This window comes from Drosophila virilis, chromosome 4 (assembly GCF_030788295.1).
Source record: "Drosophila virilis strain 15010-1051.87 chromosome 4, Dvir_AGI_RSII-ME, whole genome shotgun sequence".
In the NCBI taxonomy this organism is placed as follows: domain Eukaryota; kingdom Metazoa; phylum Arthropoda; class Insecta; order Diptera; family Drosophilidae; genus Drosophila; species Drosophila virilis.
The window spans coordinates 1,489,783-1,508,359 of NC_091546.1; the positions used below are offsets into that span (position 1 = coordinate 1,489,783).

Sequence of the window (18,577 nt, forward strand, 5' to 3'; positions counted from 1 at the left end):
GCCCGCAGTTGGCAATTATTAGTTGGCAGCCGCAACAAACTCGAACTCGAACTCGACGAGCACGAGCACATCATAATTCCAAGAGTGTTGCCCCAAACCAGCGGCAACATCTGCAACTGGCAACTGGCAACTGGCAGCTGCCTCGCGGTGGCCACGAGCAGAGCGCAAAATATTTGATGACGATGAGATTTGTCTGGGACTCGGAGTCGATTTGTTGCCGTTTCGCATTCGCATTTATCCATCGGACGTTGATGAAGTGATTAACAATGCGACTCTTGATATCGTTTAGCTGATGACTAGCCCAGGGGTCAGGCATCTCTCTCGACAAGCACAGCAGGTGCATTCTCTCAATTGAATGCCATTTGAATAACTATGGAAATTGAGTTTCATCGATGCGAAGGGCACAGCTTGAATTGAGATGAACCTTGCAGCTCTGACCAGAGGGTGGGCAGAGGGGCTTCATTATAAAAGCTAATCACTGACCTATCTCAATGCGACCTTCTATTGTCTATATAAACAGCTAAACAGCTGACTTAAAATGTTTGAGAAACCTTTGACTTGCAATCAACTAATCAATATAGTTTTTTTTTTAGCAATTATCCATCTAATTACGTGTAATTATAATGATTTTGCTTATATGAGCTATGATTATTTAAAATCAGTCTAACATGATTAAAGTTTTTATAATTCAGCTTCCTGGCTTTGACTAATTGAGCTGTGCGAAGATCATCAATCAGTCAACGAATCAATCATACATCACAACCGTTTAGAATATTTAGCTTCCTAGTTCTTATATATTTGTACTGTGCGTTGATCAATCAACCACTCTGTCAGTCAATCAAGCAGTCATTCAGTCAATCAATCAGTTTCAGGATTCTCTTACATCAATAAAGTATGATATATAATGTTTTGCTTTCAAGCTTTCTGTACTTTTTGAGTCAATCTATCAGTTACCAATTAATCTCACATCTTTAAAGATTAGAAAATTATTTGATCTGTGAGTTGATCATGAGTCAATCATAGGTCAATCATTCCGCCAATCACCTGTCTCAGTGCGTTGATCAATCAGAAATCCAGTCAATAAGCCAGTCTCAGGATTCTCTTACATACAAAAAGTTTGATCAAGTCAAAATCCAATTGCATTATTAAATATTGAGTATTTCGAACGGTTTGCGTCTATTTATAGGTGTCAGCTTCGCCCTGGGCCTTGAGCACGGGCAATTAGCATTTATGAATCATCAGACGAGTAAACGTATTTTAAGTATTCCACCGATACGCACGTTTCTTGGGGTAATATTTATAGACTTGGCCTTGGCTCTGTTTCTCCGAATGCAGGCCGAATCATCTGAACAAGTTCCAGTTGAGTGGAACTGGCGATGTCTTCAACAAAATGATTGGGAAAATCTAAGGGGAAAAGTTCTGACGAAATCGAGACATCCGAGTGTAATAAAAAATCAAATGAAAAGCGAAAGTTAACTTAAATTGTGGCACGTTGCAGTTCACACTCAAGTGCTTGCCACACACCTGAGATGTCCCGTTATAAGTTGGGAATTACCAAAAATACCAGAAGAAACACCTTTTCGTTGGGGCTCAGTGTCAAAGTGTTTTGTTGCAATCAATAAAAAAAAAAAAATTGAAATTGAATTGTGTAAGAAAATGCTTGACGACGCGGGGCAATCAAAATGTCCGAAAAAAATGATATATTGATGAAATTTATTGATGCATTGTACGCAGCTCAAACGCACCGCACTCATCGACAAGCCCCTCATGCATAATGCAAAACTGCAACTCGAGACGTTGGAAATTTCTAATTCAATTTCGTTGTCTGACACATTTCAGAAAGAAAAAACGAATGAAAAAAAAAATGCGCGCAGACGCGACTTCAGACTTTGAAGAGAGCCCATAGACAACCCCATCAGGCCACAGACAACGCTCAGCTACTGGGCTTTTATTTGCTTTGTGCCAGTCGAGTGGCCATCGAGTGCCAATCGAATCAATTAGACGATTTATGGATGCTTTGATGGCATTGGCATTCAATTTGCTGTCACTTTGGCTTCAAGAGTTTCGAATGTTATCAATTTTGACACGTTCGTTGATTTATGAGCAAAGAGCAGCTAAGGCGACCCATCGATTATTTATCGAATATTTTTATTTGAGTTTTGATAGCTCCAGCTAGAAATTGAGTCATCAAGAGGACTTAACGACTATTTATCATCTTCAAACAATTAGAAGATATATCAATTATTTATCGAATATTTTAATTTGAGATTTGATAGCTCCAGCTCCAGATAGAAATTTAGTTATCAAGACCAATTCAATCAATTATTTATCGAATATTTTACTCAGACTCCCAGCTCCTGCTTCAGGTTGAATTATTATAAGCATTAATATGGCATATTTCTCGATTACTCATCTATGATATTTGGTAGCTTTAGCTTGAAGTTGAGTCATCATGAACATCAAAACGACCTATCGAGTATTTATCGATCATTCATCTATGACATTCGATAGCCTAGCTTGATACAAGATGATCCATCGACAATTTATTCAACAGTTTGCAGCTCAAGCTTGCAATTGAGTCATCATGAATATGTCGACGACCTATCGATTATTTATCGAATACTCATCTATGACACTTGGTAGCTAGAGTTTAAAATTGAGTCATCAGCACTAATTGAAAAGCTCATTTGAATGCAAATTTCATATGCAAAGCTCCCCGAAAAATGCATTAGATACTCGCCCGCCATTCACACCCCGTACACGAGACACAACCCGCCGCACATTTGGCTAAGTGCACTGTTGATCTTGTCAGTGGCAAGAGTTATGTTTATTGATTTACCTGTCAAATGCGTTTTTGCCAGTCATTTGCATAACACTCGGTCTCCCATTTTCCTTCTTTTTGGGCGCACAACCATTGCAAACTGAGCCAAGCTGAGTGCTGCGACAACTCTGCATGTCAATAGCTGTGCGCATAGTGGGCGCACACGCCCAATGGGTGTGGTCCAAGTGAAATGGACATAAATATTTAAGAGCATATGAAATCGCGAATTAAATTCAATTGGAAATGGAACTCTGTTGATTAACTAAAAAAGTTTGCTATGAATATTGAACGATGACTTATCGATAAGTTATCGAATCAGGCAATTTGTAAATTTAAATTAATGTAACCTAAATCTTTATTGGGATTGAAGAAACTGTATACCTCAGATAATTTAATCAACATAGATCAAATATATAAGAAACAATTCGATAACAAATGTTGGTATATTTTTTTAAAGTATGTTGGCCTTTTTGGAAAATTGTTTTTCAAGTCAAAATAAAATTGGGTAGCGAATATATTCTGATTGATTTAATATAATATAATAATTGATTCGTAATGAAACGGAATATTTCAATATATATACACATACACTTCAAACTTTCTAAATATACTCTCTAGTACAGATACGTTATACACTTTAGATACTTTTCGAGTCTAGATACTTTTGTATCTCAAAAGTATTGGCCTGTCATATTTTGGCATTCACAAGCTTCACACGCAACCACTGTGCAATCATATGCAACTAGGTGACACTTGTCATATTCAGTGACACACTCTGGCGCACACACACATAGATACACTCAAACACACGCACACTCGTTCTCTAGGTGGGCGTGTTTTTGGGTTCTCTGGTTGCGTGTCCTGCTGTTGTTGTCAGCGTCTAATCGGAGCTTTTACTTTATATAATGGCAACGCAATTTGGTGTGACTATTTGACACACATACACACACACACACACACACGCACACACATACAAGCACTTATGAGTGTGCGACTGTGTCGAGTGGACAGCGTCAAGATTTATGTTAAATATTTAATGATCAGAAAACAAGACAGGCCTTTGGCCCAGGGCCCATGCATCAATATTGCATAAAGACACGAACAACCTTTGACCTTTTTTTACGAGAGAGCAGATAATATCAAGCACTCAAAATACAACAGGTGCAATTCATATGTTAAGAACAAAGTGAACAGGTAGACTTATTCGAGTCGCAGCAGGTGGATATTTGAATAGAGTGCAGAGGTTTAGGGTCTGGTCTGATTGATGCGCGCTCAAAACAATTCAATTGACGTTTCGGGTTTGATTTATGCGCTGCGCTTGATGAATTAGAATAAAGCAACAACAGTTGTTGTTGCAGCAGCAACAACAACAGCAGCAATGGAATCACAGGTATTTACAGCTCACCTGAGCAAGAGCTTCAACTATTTACAGTTAACAGTTGATTGGCTCTGAGCGCGGCATTTCGCTTGTCTGTTTTGGGCTTCATTAAATTCGTGGAATATTTTGAATGCCTCCCCCCCCCCAAACAACACACAGCAACAACAGCAACACACACAACTACAACATGTTGCTGTTACAATTTCTGACTTTTTGCTGGGAATGGGGCGGGACTTGGGCAAGGCGCATGGCATTGGGCATGGCTGTGATTGCGAAATGGACACCACAACACAAACAACAACACCGCTCACACACACACACACACACTCACACGCACACACACACACACACACACCTTGTATGTTGTCATGATTTATTGTTTGGCCTTTTTGACAGGCATATTATTATTTTCCAGTCGCTTGTCTCTTGTCGCTTGTCATTTGTCGCTTTTGTTGTTCTAGTTGAAAGCGAGCCCGCATATTTGCTTACAAAGTACGCGCCAGACTTGATTAGATACCGAAGCGGCCTTGAGCGAAAAGAGAAAATGCCGCGACTCGATTGTAGCTGCGATAGGTGGGAAAACTTTTTCTTAAGACTTAAGCTGCAAAAATGGCTTACGAATTTTTTTCATATTTTTATGCTCAAGTTCGTTCAAAAGTCTCAAACAAAACATGCAAAACAGACCTGCATATGAACAAGATTTTCCACTTTGAACTTCGGCTGCAGAAGCTGAACATTTGTAGATTTTTGCCTATTTTTTTATTTGCAATTAATTTTACAACACTGAGTCGCAAGTTCATTCGAAATGCACCAAAGCTGCAATTCATTTTACAACACTGCGTCTGTAAGTCGCGGGGTTGTCTTTGCCGCTACCAACACTAAAGTGCCATCTATTGACTATGTTGAGCGAAAAATAATATTTTCTTACACAATTTTCTTATTTTACAACACTGCTTCTGTATGTTGCAGGGTTTTTTGACACGCTGCTTACCCTAAAGAGGCATCTATTAAAGTTATAGAGCACTGAGTTAAGCGAAAATATATATTTTCGCTTAAAAAACTGCATATATCGAGACACTCTTATGTAGGTCACATGAAAGCCCTGCCGAATTCCTAAAAATCGTACCATAAAATACCCAAGTTAATCAAGAATGCATTTGCCATACACAGTGTTGGGCAACGTAATAAAATAAATTTAAAGTTAGCCAATATATCAAAGAATATATCAACCCATGGGCTTTATGGTGATTTTAAAAGGTGTTAATGTTTCCACTACCTAAAGAGAAAAGCCCGCACGCACTTTAAGCATATATTTTTCACACACACGTACGTCTCGCCTCAACTTGCACGTCACGTAACGTGGTTTTTATTTATGAGACGCGAGTGTGGCTTATGTCATTGCCACGTGATCGCTGATCACCAAAAAGTTCTAACTGAGCTCTAACTGCATCATCCACCTTGAACCCGATTTCAAGCACAAGCCCCCCCGAAGCATTCCAATGAAGCGCATCAAATCATCTGCACAGAGTCGGCAGCTGACACATGTTTTGGTTTATTTTCTATTTGGGCTCAGAGCAAAGAGTTGCAACTGATTTCTGGCGAATGCAGCCAGCAGATATGCAGCTCCATAAAGATACATATCAATTTCTTGCCGCTGACAAACAGTTTGCTGTCAGATTAACTAACAAACTGTCCTCGCTCCACTCCCATGCATAAATATGTACATATATATATGTATATACATATGCATAATGATTTATAAAGTGCTGAAGCCGACGCCGCTGCAAAAGATTTCGCGGCATTCCAAGAATTTCTTCGCAACATGTGTGGCTCAGCAGCGGGAGGAGTTCGGTCCGAGTGGCAGCAGCTGGAGAAGCTGCAGCTGGAGCGGGGTCTTCGGAGGTTGCGACAAGCCAAGTTGTTTGTCTAATAAAGTCATCGCGTTGCCTCAAGAAGTAGCGACCGAGCAGGGACTTTGTCAACCGAAAATGCAGGCGAGCGGAGACAACGGCGTTTGCCAATTAGCTGAGCGAGAATTTATATTGCTTTTTTGCGAGTAATTTCTGGAAATTTATATTAGACACAGCTATAAATTACGGGCGCCCAGGGCAGCCAAAACAGCCAAAAATGGCTAAAAATAAAAGCAATATGAAACGAGAGGGGGAGAGCGAGAGAGAGAGAGAGAGACAAAAGGCGCAGAGACAATAAGCAAAAGTTTGTGCAATTTAAAATCCCCAAAATTGTTCTTGGCTTTATTTATGCGACAGCAACATGGTTCAGCAGTTATATAAAGCAGTTGCTGTTGTTGCTGCTGCTGGTGTTGTTGTTATTTCAGCTGCAACTGTTGCTAATGAAAGCCAGCGGCAATGGAAAGCAAAACAAATAAGTATATGACATGCTTAATAAGAGCAAAGAAAATGCTTTTAAACATGATATGCGGCTGCAAAGCAGCAGCAAATGTCAACAGCAGCACAGTCAGCGATACGGCAGCAACACGACGCGACACGACAACAGCCAGAGTTAACACAACAGCAACATGCAACAGCAACAATATGCTGGGATAGAAAAAGCAGCAAGCAAAGCTACAACTAAGCAGCTGAGAGCAGCAGCAGCAGCAGCAGACGATGATGTAGCAACATGCAAGGCAACAGCAACAACAACAGCAGCAACAACTGTCAGCAACAATAAGAAAATATGTTTTAAGAAGCTGTTGGCTCGTGTTAATGTTGCTGCTGTTGTTAAGCTTCAAGCAGCTCAAGGTCAATGCAAAAGTAGCTGCTGCTGTTGTTGCTGTTGTTGGTGTTGCTGTTGGTGCTGCTGCTGCTGTTGCTGTTGCTGCTGCTGCTAATGTTGATGTTGTTGCTGCTGGGACTTATTTAGCCGCTTTGTGGTTGGTTTTCATTTCACTTTGAGCCGCTTTGCCAATTGAAGTGCAGACTAAGCGCTGTTTAGCCTGCAGCTCCTGCTGCTGCTGCTGCTGCTGCAGTTGTTGTTGTTGATGCTGCTGTTGCAAATACATTTGCTAAAAGGCAGCAAAGCAAACACAGCGGGCTAGTAGCGATGCTAGTTTGAATAGACATGGCACAAACGCATACAAAAGGCAGTTAAAAGCTTATGAACACAGCAAGATACGAGTTGCTACAAATACGAGCTTGATAAAGCGACAGCAACAGCAACAGCAAATCTCTGGCTTAACTGGCAGCACAGCAGGGGCGTGGCACATGCTGTGAGGGCGTGGCAGTTGTGAATGTGTGTGCAAATGAAGCTGCTCGAAAAGGTCAAAGGCGAAAAAGAAGAGCAACAGCAACAACAGCAGGATATCTTTCAAGGCAGCTGCAACAACAACAGCAACAACAATTGCAACAACAACAAATGTAACATTTGAAAAGCAATTGAAAAGCATTGCAAATTGCATTGCACATTGCAAAAATGTTGCCAAATATTTTGCTGGCATGCGATTTTTTTTGCTTATTTTCCTTTTCAACACCCTTTTGACAACACACAAAAAAAGCGAATAGTAAAATATGTTATTTGAATTGAAACATTTATTTTGTCTAGTATGCAATTGTTGTTCCTTAATACCCGGTTATTGTTGCTGCTGTTGATGTTGCTGTTGTTGCTGTTGTTGCTGCCAGGTAAAACGCAGCAGCAACAGCTTTGGTCAAAGCAGTTTAAAGGCTTATGCGACCGATTTCAATGCAACATTTAACAAATGCAGCTCTTAAGCTGCTTTTTTCCATACCCTTCCAAAAGGTTGGGACATTATACATTTCTGGTACGCTTGACTGGCAAGTCCATGAAAAGTCAGTGTTGCTTCAAAATGTTGTTTGTTTTTTATCTAAACAATATACTTTATTGATGTAGATATTGATATATCATATGCATCGATCAAACATATAAATTGTGTACTAAAAATTCTATAAAACAGAATATTTGTAAAGTTTCTTGCTTTTGATTAAGTTAAAATTCAGTTTGACTTTTAAAGTCCATTAAAAATGTAAAATATTTCATATTAACATTTAATGCAAGAAATTTCGCTAAGATAGTGTATTCAAATTTCGGCACTACAAATAAACGCTTCCTTTTCTCTGCACAAAGCCAAATTGCAAACACATAGAATATAAAATGTTTCATTTGTTTTATGCATTCCATTCAAATGTATGAATTTTAAAAATGCTTTTAAATATTCATAAACTAATTTAAAGCCCGCAAAATGGAAATGGGCTAAATCAATTTCCAAAAAATGTTAAATATTTTGCAAGCGGAATAAATTAATAGGAATATTCTGTATTATTTCGCTTGCAACTGACCCCCAATTTTCCAGCCCAGTTGAGCTCGAAATCTGCGATTAATTAATTGCCAACTTTAATCGAACAAATTAAATATCAGCTGCTGCGCTTTGTAATTAACTAAAATTTTAATTTTAATTCGCTATTTAAAATCAGTGCTGAGTATTACGCATACGCCCCGGTTAACCACACTTGAAGCGTTAATGAACAGCAAGAAATGAGTGCAATTAACGCAGGAGCAGGCAGCCCCCTAGCAATGAATGCTCGACTAGGTTGTACCCTGTAATGCAAAGTTATAAACAGACAAAATTAGACTCAGTCTGTTATGCACATAAAGAATTGGGCCACAATTTAAGCAAAGTAGGAATTGACACATATTAAGAGCTCGACTACAAAGAAGGAATGCAAAGGTTTCGAGTGCTCGACTATGAAATACCCTGTAATCAGACAGTTCTAAGCAGATGTGCTTAGAATCGTTTCTTCTAGAGATCAAGAATTCATCTAGTCACAATTACAGCAACTATAAGGAATTCAGTAAAGAGTGTTTGACTGGAAATACCCTGTAAGCCTATTCATATATTTTTAATAGACAAAAATAAATAGTTGTGGTGGAATTATCTAGCCACAATTAAGGCAACTGGTAACACTTCAGTAGGGAGTGCTCGACTAGTTAATACCCTGTAACCAGATTAATACATATTAAATAGGCAAATATTAAAAGATGCGACTAGACTTGCCTTTATCTTGTCATAATTGCGGCTACTATAAACTCTTCAATAAAGAGTGATCGACTAGGCAATACCCTATAGAACACTCAGCCTCATTTTGACACATCGTGAATTTGTCGACTCTGAAGTGTCCTCGTTTCGTTCTCCTTTTGCACCTAACTACCCCACATTGCAAAGCTATAGGGTATGATGATTGTTGAAAAATGTTTTACCAGCTTTGCAATTAAGTGCAACGGCAACAACAAGTGCAACAACTGCAACAACTGAAGCAAGGACCGCAATGAGAGCAATATGCAAATAATGCATTATGTAAACATCGAGATACATTTTACGAGTGGCTGCCGCCATCGTCGCGGGGCGGGGCCGGACAGGAAACAAAAGCGCCACGGCGTCATCCGCAGACGTGTGTAAATATGTGTGTCACTTTTTGTGGCCAGAAGTGGGGCCGAAGGGCAGCGGGCAGAGAGGGGGGGAGGACAACCACTGAGCGCCTTGTCAAGCGAATGGCTCAGCGCCAATTTCACCTGTCGTAAAAAGCGACTCGTGCCGCGTGCTGTATTTTTTTTTTTTTTTTTGTTTTTGTGTTATTCTGTTGTCTTGCCACACACACACACACACCCGCACACACACTTGTTATTGTTTTTGTTGCAGCTGTTTTGCTTTGTGCCGTCAGCTGCTGCTGCTGTCTGTTTATTTTGCTATTTACAATGTTTTTTCTTTTTTCGAGCGTTTTTCTTTTTTTTGGTTTTCATTCTCAATCATTTTATTCAAGTTGATTTTTATGGCGCTTCGCATTGTTTATCATTTTACTTACAGCATGCAGCGAAATTCAACAAATAATTATGTGTTAATTATGAACGCAATTTCGCGCATTTTTATGAATAAAATTCACATCTAGCAAGTGGCAAGTGGCAAGTGGCAAGTGGCAAGCGGCAATTGGCAGCGAAGCGAACAGCAATTTGTCAGCAAAATTGAGGCAACAATATGACAAATGATGTGGCGAAATGTTTCAAGTTAAGTTCTATAAATAAGTTGAAACAAACAAGAATGAAAAGCTAAAGCAAGCCGAAGACTAAACACGCTTCGAAGCGGATGGAAGAGAAATAATTTATAGCCGAAAGATTGTTCCAGTTGAGTAAAATATTAGATAATATATAATAACCAATAATTATATCAAGTAGTCCGATTTAATACGTCTAAGTTATGTGAAAACAATATTGAAGCTGGCCACAGCTGAATTTGGTCAAGATATCTTGAAGATTTGATTATTTTAAGGAGATATTGCTGAGATCTTGTTCAGGTGTAAATTAGTAAATTAATTAATTAAGAAAACAAGTCAGCATATCTGCAGCAAGTAGAAAATTTAATACCCTCATAGACTTTAGCCTTATTGCACTGCAGAAATGTGAGAAAACTTGGCAAACAGAATAGTTTGCCATACAAAAACTTATTTGTCGAACGAGGCTTGCTATAGAGATATATAATAGAATAGTGCAATTTTGATAGGATTTAGCTCAATATATATAAAGATTATAAAACTAATGAAACAGAGTTTGCTGAAGAAGTCCCTAATCCAAGCAGACCAATTCCGACATAAGATCTGCCTGCAACAGATATACGAATATATGCTAAGTTCTATTGGGCTAGCTTCTCAGCAGGACTAGTTCGCATAGACAGAAGGAAAGCTGGATAAAGGGAACTTGGCTCTAACGACCGGGTATACCTCACATATGTTTCCATGTGTGCTTAACATACATGCTGAGGCAATCATCATGAGCGTCTAGAGTCTGTTAGGGTATACAAATTCAGCTACTTGTGGGGCAAACATATGACATATGAGTTCTTGTTGAATTCTTAACTTAATGAATATTAAATAATTCGTAATGAGCAGCATTTTTGGCAGACAATACAAAGCACAAATAATATATTTTATTTTTCCATATTATACAGAGAGCACAAGAAAATTGTGTGTGGGAGTAAAAAACAACAAAACGCCAGCGAGCCGCACGCGTTTCGCGCGCGTCTTTAGGCTGTCAAGTATGCTACCCCCCCCCCCCCCCTCCCCCACAACACCTTGTGCAGGTACCAATTATTTGCTTGGGGCCTAATTAAATTTGTACTTTGCAATTAGGAAAGATGTAGCTAAAAGATCTGGAAAAAGGCAACGTTAGGAACCGAAAACGAAAATTAAATTTGAACGAAATGCGCCACAAAATGCAATTAAAAGCTGACAAAACAAAAGCTATGCAAAAAGCGCAAATTAAATGCAACAAATTGTTGCAATTGCTGCGGTTGCCACTGCTCCTTGTTGTTGTTGTTGTTGTTGTTGTTGTTGCTGTTGCTGGTTTCAATTAGTCAGCCGCATTGGCCGAACGGCGCGGAGTAGCCGGGCAACTGGATAAACAATTGGACAACTGGTTCAGAAATCAACGCTGCCCCTTTAACAAAATTCTGTAAATATTTATTATATGTTGTTGTAGCTCTCGTTGTTGTTGTTGTTGTTGTTGTTGTTGTTGTTGTTGCTGCTGTTACGGTGCCAATTGCTGTGGCTGTGGCTGTTGCTGGCAAAGCCCAAACACAACACAAACGGTATTAGCCAGGGTCAGTGCGTATGCACGGCTATTTACCTTCACATCCATCTGCAACACAAAGGTAGCATGCACTGAGCGAAATTAATGGAACTGTTTGGCAATCATGATTGATTGATTGACTGACTGACTGACTGATGAATGTAAGTTCGCTGCAGTTCTTGCAGTAGCTATAATTGAATTATAATTTATTCATTTCTGATTTAATTTGTTCACTTATAAGCGTGGGAAATTGGTGAAAGAGCTGTATTTTTTATGCCACATAATAATAAATAAAGTGAAGTTGAAATATGGCAAGAGAGGGTGCTCTGGTCGGGTATGCACGACTAAGACATAGCCTGAAGCCAAGGCTAAGCTGCCCTTGCAAACATTTTATCTCTCTCTCAAAATCTATATTTATCAATAATAACAGCTCGTTCCGCTTTTGATACGAAGGAACATTTATATTAAACAACAAATCTCTCGCGCTTTTATAGTTTTCGAGATCGTCAGACAAACAAATTGATATGTTTCGATTAACTCAGTCAAGCGATCTGATTAGAAATATATATCTATATATTATATGCCAACTGCCTGTCACACACATTTGCCTGAAATCTTTACAGTTTTCAGTTCAATGCCATGATAAGTATAATGATTCATAGTAGACATTCTTTTCTCGCAGTGTAAATATTGAAACTGTGTGCGTGTGTGTGTGCTTGTTGGTTTGTTTGTGTGTGTCCATCTGGTTGACCAGTCGGGCTATAAAGCGATCCAATTTGTGGCCCATTTCATGGCAGCCAGCTCGTGTGTGTGTGTGTGCGTCTGACTTATCTGCTCCGCGTATTTATAACAATGTCTAATGACATCACTTCAGCAGCAACAATAACAATAGCTACAGCTAGAACTATATCTGTAGCTATATCTGTAGCTATAGCTATAGCTATATAAATGGGCGCAATGCCAAAACTTACCTCATTATCAATGCCGCCTCGGGCTCTTATCAGCGGCGCGTTTCGGTTTCTGTTTCTGTTTTTGTTGCTGTCGCGCAGTGCTTGGAGCTCCTTCTGGTGCTGCTGCTGCTTCAGATGATGCTCGTGCTCGATCTTGTTCCACTGCTCGTTGGAGAAGGCCGCTTCCTCCGCGGAGGCGTGGTCAGCGCTCTCCGCCTGGGGCTTGGCCGTTGAGGTCTTCGGCTTGAGCTTTGGCTTGAAGAGCCAGTCGAATATGTTGCGCTTGGCGGCGGCCTTGGTGTGGCTGGCGGCCACATTGGGATGTCTGTTGGTGACCAGCGCCGGCTCGTCCTGATCGTAGGCATCGTAGTCCTGCTCCATGGAGCTAATCTGGGGCAGCTTTTGGCTGAAGAACGAGTAGCGCGGCATTTGCTTGGCCAGTTCGGCGGCAAAGCTATCATCCGCCACGGGCTCATTATCCTTATAGTCCTCCTCCTCCTCATCATCATCATCATCATCATCATCATCATCGTCGTCCTCATTCTCATCTTCGCTGTCATCCTCAATCTCCTGCTGCCAATTGGGCGCACGCGTCGAGCGCGGCTGCGTCCAGGCCGGATATATGCCATCGCGATCAAAGTAGCGCGTGGACACAGTGCCATTGCCTCCCAGAGCCTGAGGCAGTGGAGCATCTGTCACCAAGGCAGCAGCTGCTGGCGCAGCTGTGGTCAGGCCGAGGCGATGCTGGCGCTGGTGCAGCTCCGGAAAGACGCGCTGCTCCCAGGCGGCATGATGGCGATTGTGATGCCGCAAATGATGCTGCTCGCCCGGCCCGTGCCCCAACATGGCCAGCTGCTCCAGCTCCAGCTGCATGGTCTTTGGCGGCGGCGGCGGCGGTTGCCTGTTCTCATTGCCCGCCAGCTCGGCGCGCAGATGCTGCTCGTGCCGCAAATGATGATGATGACCGCCGTTGTCCAGCCTGTTATCCGCCTGCGCCCACTGCAGCTGCTGCAGGCGCTGCTGCTGCAGCTGCTGCTGTTGATGGCGGCGGGAACTAGCCGGCGGAGGCCCGCTGGTGGTGCCATTGTGGGCGTGGCGATGCGCATGCTCCTCGGTATAGCCGAGATCGGCGAGGAGGAGCAGCAGCAGCAGCATCAGCGGGAAGAAGCCCTTGCTGCCCATTGCCACGAGCTGATCTCTCAATCTATGTGCAGCTATAAATGTATCTGTATCTGCAGCTCTGGCTGTATCTGTATCTGCAGCTATAGATGTATCTGTATCTTTATCTGCGTCTGCTCTTTGGACCTTTCCTTCTGTTCTCTTTTTTTTATTGTTCGTCGCCTTTTTCTCGCTTTGTTGCCGCACGTTCTATAAAACTCGCACTCGCATTTGTTTAATGCATTTTCTTTTGTTAATTCACTTTTTCACACAAATCATTGCGTTGAATCGAATTGCGTTTTACATTGCTGGAAAATTGTTTTTATTGCCGCAATTGAAATTCTTTTCGCTAATTAATTGCCTTTTTTGGCAAATTATTTATCAAGTTTTCAACACTTTTTTGCTTGATTTGAAAGTGGAATTTGTGGTTAAATGTTTTTTTTTAGTTTGTTTTTAAATTATTTACTTTTACTTTTTTATATTATTCGATATATATTTTTTTATTTTTTATTTATTTTATTTAAAATAGTTTATTTTATTTAATTATTTTATTTGATTTTGTAAATTTTTATGTATTGTAGTTTTGTTTTTATTGTTTTCACTTTTTCATATTTTATTTAAAAGGAATTTCTATATGCAAATATTTTTTGTTTATTTTTCGTTTATTGAATACTTCCACAGAATTTGTCGAAAATATTTTAAAATTCTTTTTGACTGTTATTTTCTGTTTTTTTAATTTAATAACTCGAAACTTCACACAACTTTTTGGTATTTTTAGATTTTTAATTATGTGTTTTTGTTTTTATTTATAAGAAACAAAACAATTTACAATTTTTTTGAGCAATTTTTAATTTGAAACGTTTTATATATTTGACATTAAAATAGTTTTTTTTTTTTATTTTGTTTATTTATTAATAGTTTATTTCTCAGATATTTTTAGTCAAATTACTTTTATTTTTATTTAAAAATCGCGCGCGACTTTTACCGTTTGTTAATATCGCACGCAGAGTAATACGCACATATATAGATATATGTGGTATTATTTTATTGCACTCGGTATTTGTTTTGTTTACCTCATAAAAGTTGGAATTCCGAATAGACTTTGTTTAAGTAGATGCGTGGGGCATGCGTTTAATCCGCACATGTGACGACACGAAGCGACTTACAGATAACAACTGAATCTGACGGCAGCAACAAAATCTGAACTGATGCGCCGCAATGTTGAGAGCACAACATGTATACACTGAAAGAAATTAAATTGAGCAATCAAATGGGAACAGCTTGTGAGTATCGCAATAGTTGTTGGTAATTAAATAAAAGAACTTCAACTTAGCTTAAGCTAGGCTTAATTTTTATTAAATATTAAAAAATTTTAGTTATATTCATTTAATTTGTGCGCATAAATGGTTTTTGTGTCTTGTAACTGAGCGCGCAACATGTCCAGACGCTTACAGAAGCAACATGTTGCAAGAGAGCGCAGCAGGCAGCGCATGCAACATTTATGTTGGCTGCAACACGTTCGCCTAGACGCTTACATGTCGAGCATGTTGTAATGCAACTGCTGGACGAACATGTTGGCACTGACATTGCCGGCTTTTGTTTTGCCTTTGCCAGACAATTTGATCGCCTTTCGCTTGTTGTTGCGCGCAATTGGCAACAAATATATATATTTATATATATATATGTATGTGATTGATGTCGAGGCACGGCTGCAATTGTGTGCCAGAAGTGGCAGCAGCAACGCCCACGTGTTGCATGAGAGAACCCAAACAACATCTTCAGCTGACACCAACGTTTGGCCAGAGCAGCGCTTCCTGCCCCGCCATGTGGCTGCCACCACTTGATCTCAGACGTGGGCAGCACAGATACAAAGATACACTACACAAAATCAAGAAAACAAAGCTAAATTACATAATCCAAGCAGAGGCAATGTGCGGCGGCAATCATTTAAATGTTGCCCAAGAACCTGCGCCTAACCACAGACAACATTGCGTATCTCTTCCCTTTGTTTTTTTTTGTTTTTTGGGCTGGGTGTCATTTCAATGAAACTGGAACTGGAACTGGCCAGCATCTAGCTGATTTCTAGCTGAAGCGACCACCGTCAACGGTAGCCGAACAAATTTTCCAACTAATTGCCATTAAACTGCAGGCAATGAGTCAGAGTTTTTTAGAGCTCCCTTCCCATATAAAGTATACCCTGTGAAAATGGCTAAAATAGAGTATGATGGTTCTGTGGAAATGTACGCAACCAGGAGACATTAACGTCTCTAAGATCAACTCTTGGATTGTATGGACAACATTTTCCTTATGCTCTCGTTATGGATGTCTACCCTCATTTCCCAAAATTAAATGCTTCAATTTATGTAATATACAAACACAATTAGATGTTATCTATATGCCTGGAACATAAAGTTCAGACAATATGCAAAGGTCACTTATTTGTAAGATGAATCAAAAATAAATAAAGAGCAGAGTTTGTCTCTCTCCCTAAAATGCTTCTTCTTTTTGGCTACAGGGCATTTTCTAGTCAGTTTTGTTCTCTCCCTTTTCATTTTATGGGACCTACAGGAAGCGCGAATGCATCTTAGCAAGTCCATAAAAATCGAATCGTAGTCGCAGTTCGTAAGTATGATCAATGATAAAAGGGTTGCCACAATAAAAATCCGAAGACGCGGCGGAATTTTATGGGGCAGACCGAGGACCGAAGGAATAAATTGATTTTCCTGCGAAGCGTGCAAATAGGATTTGTCAGGCGATCAAATAATTCCAACTAAACGCCCGAGTAAACATTATAACGAGGCATGTTACGGCCATGTCTATGATATGGCATATGTATATATATCTATATATATATATAAGCCCCATTGTTCTCAGTTCTTGGTTTTCCCTTTGGCCTGTTGCATGTGGCAAACGCTGTTTGCTGCTTGTAAGCTCAAAGGCAAACAAGTTGCCTCTCAGATAGCGGCAGATGAGTTAGAGCATGGCAAGGGGCCAGGGGAAACACCAAGGGGGTGGGGGGGGGCTAGTTCGTTGCGGCTATAAAGCCATGGGCCAGGGCCATAAAACGTATATTATGTGTTGAATTTAACGCTCAATTTGAGACGCTGCACGGCTTAAATGAGACAACAAATGGGCCAAATGACAGACAACAAGGCAATTCGACATTCGGCATGATGAACGCAAATAATAGAGTTAAATATTGTATCTCTAAAAAGCTACTCCAAACGTTAAAAGCATGGAAACTATTAAATAATTGCACTCATGTCGAGCTCTGCAATATGTACAAATAATAATTTGCATTTCTTGTTTCCTTAATTTTCATTTCATCACCTCAATGCACAGATCTGTTCACAGACAAAAGAGCCCTGCTGGCTGATTCCTCAAGTTAAGCAGGTCACAAAACCGGCCCTAGAACCGGTTGAGAATTTTACGCAGACAGTGCAAATGACAAAAAAAAAACTCCTTTGCCACTGTTTTGCGCCAATGATGTCATGGAAATTAAATAATATGCGGGCTGTTCTTGAGTAATATGTTGAATTATTATAATGGTAAGCATATCTGATGCATTGTGGACATATTGAATGCATTATCAATTAAAGCAAAAAAGCAACTTCAAGAAGTAGAATTTCTTACTACAGCAAACATATAAGTTCCTAACCCAGCAAAGAAATCTAGATCTAGACTAGACTGTCATTGTCATCAAGCTGACAAGGTTCTAAATAAAAATCAGAAAACTGTTGCGTACTGTGTAAACAGTGTTCAGAAGTCAACTGCCACAACATCCAGTGTTGTAAAGCAATATTAGTATAGGCTTTAAGTATTTTGTAAAAATCGCAGCTCATTCCAAGCAATGAAGAACGCGAGATGACGCCGACTTATTAAATAAAGGAAAACGAGGAAATAAAAATATAGAAGATTACACTGTGAATGAATTTATTACCTACTAACAAAGCTTTATATCAAAAGCTGCCCCAAGCTTTAGCTTAATAGCTTAAGAATTCAAGCAAACACATTTTAACTTTATTAAACTCTTCTACTTATCTTCTCTACGGGAACTTGCAATTTGGGAATGCAAAAACAGCAGCTGGAAGTGTCATCAAATATTCAAATTGGCCAAGTGGCAGCCCTCTTACCATATGCCAACTAATTGGCAACGTTTACAACTCTTCAACGACTCTCAGCCCAATAGTGCACTCTAGCCGCTCCTTCCCCACCTTTCCAAACTACCCTACGCTCGAGACTTTGCGGCAATTAAATAATCATAGCGCACTTTATGCTACACTTGGCAAAGCCAAAATTCCCATCAACCATGTGGCAACACTTGAGCGAGGCGTGGCAAACGGTGCGAAGGGGGGCAACGCCAGCCGCGAGCAGCTAATGAAATCATTGCCTCTGCTCGATTGGGCGTTAAAAGTAATCAACGTGCTAATTAAGTTGACTAAAACTTCTCAAACAGTTTGCCCAGCTAGCTTTGCGGCTGGGTGGCAACTCTGAGCGAGAGTGTGAGAGAGTGAGAGAGAGAGAGAGAGTAAGGGAAAGAGAGGGCGAGCGAGTTTTGTAATAAAAACGAAAAGTAAACTTTTTGACAACTTTTTCATGTATTTAAACTATTTAAAAAGTGTCACGCCCTCAAACGACAAGCCCCAAAAACAAAATAAATAAATATCTACACACACACACACA

The 18,577-nt window shown here is 40.0% G+C and overlaps 1 protein-coding gene across 4 annotated transcripts in view; it reads right to left on the minus strand.

The window, feature by feature from the left end:
• The window catches only part of Pvf3 (PDGF- and VEGF-related factor 3), a 75,876-nt gene extending 61,479 nt beyond the window's left edge, over positions 1–14,397 (minus strand). Inside the window, exons 1-2 of one of the 4 annotated variants that reach the window (XM_070209139.1) lie at positions 12,758–14,396; positions 11,119–11,667 (exon numbers count right to left, since the gene is read on the minus strand). In XM_070209139.1, the coding sequence (XP_070065240.1) occupies positions 11,572–11,667; positions 12,758–13,918 (1,257 nt within the window). In that variant the 5' untranslated portion in view covers positions 13,919–14,396 and the 3' untranslated portion in view covers positions 11,119–11,571. Of the gene's footprint in view, positions 1–11,118; positions 11,668–12,757 lie in introns of those variants that run through there. The other 3 variants (XM_070209138.1, XM_002059159.4, XM_032438811.2) reach the window with 3 other exon arrangements.
• Between the last annotated feature and the right edge of the window lie 4,180 nt (positions 14,398–18,577).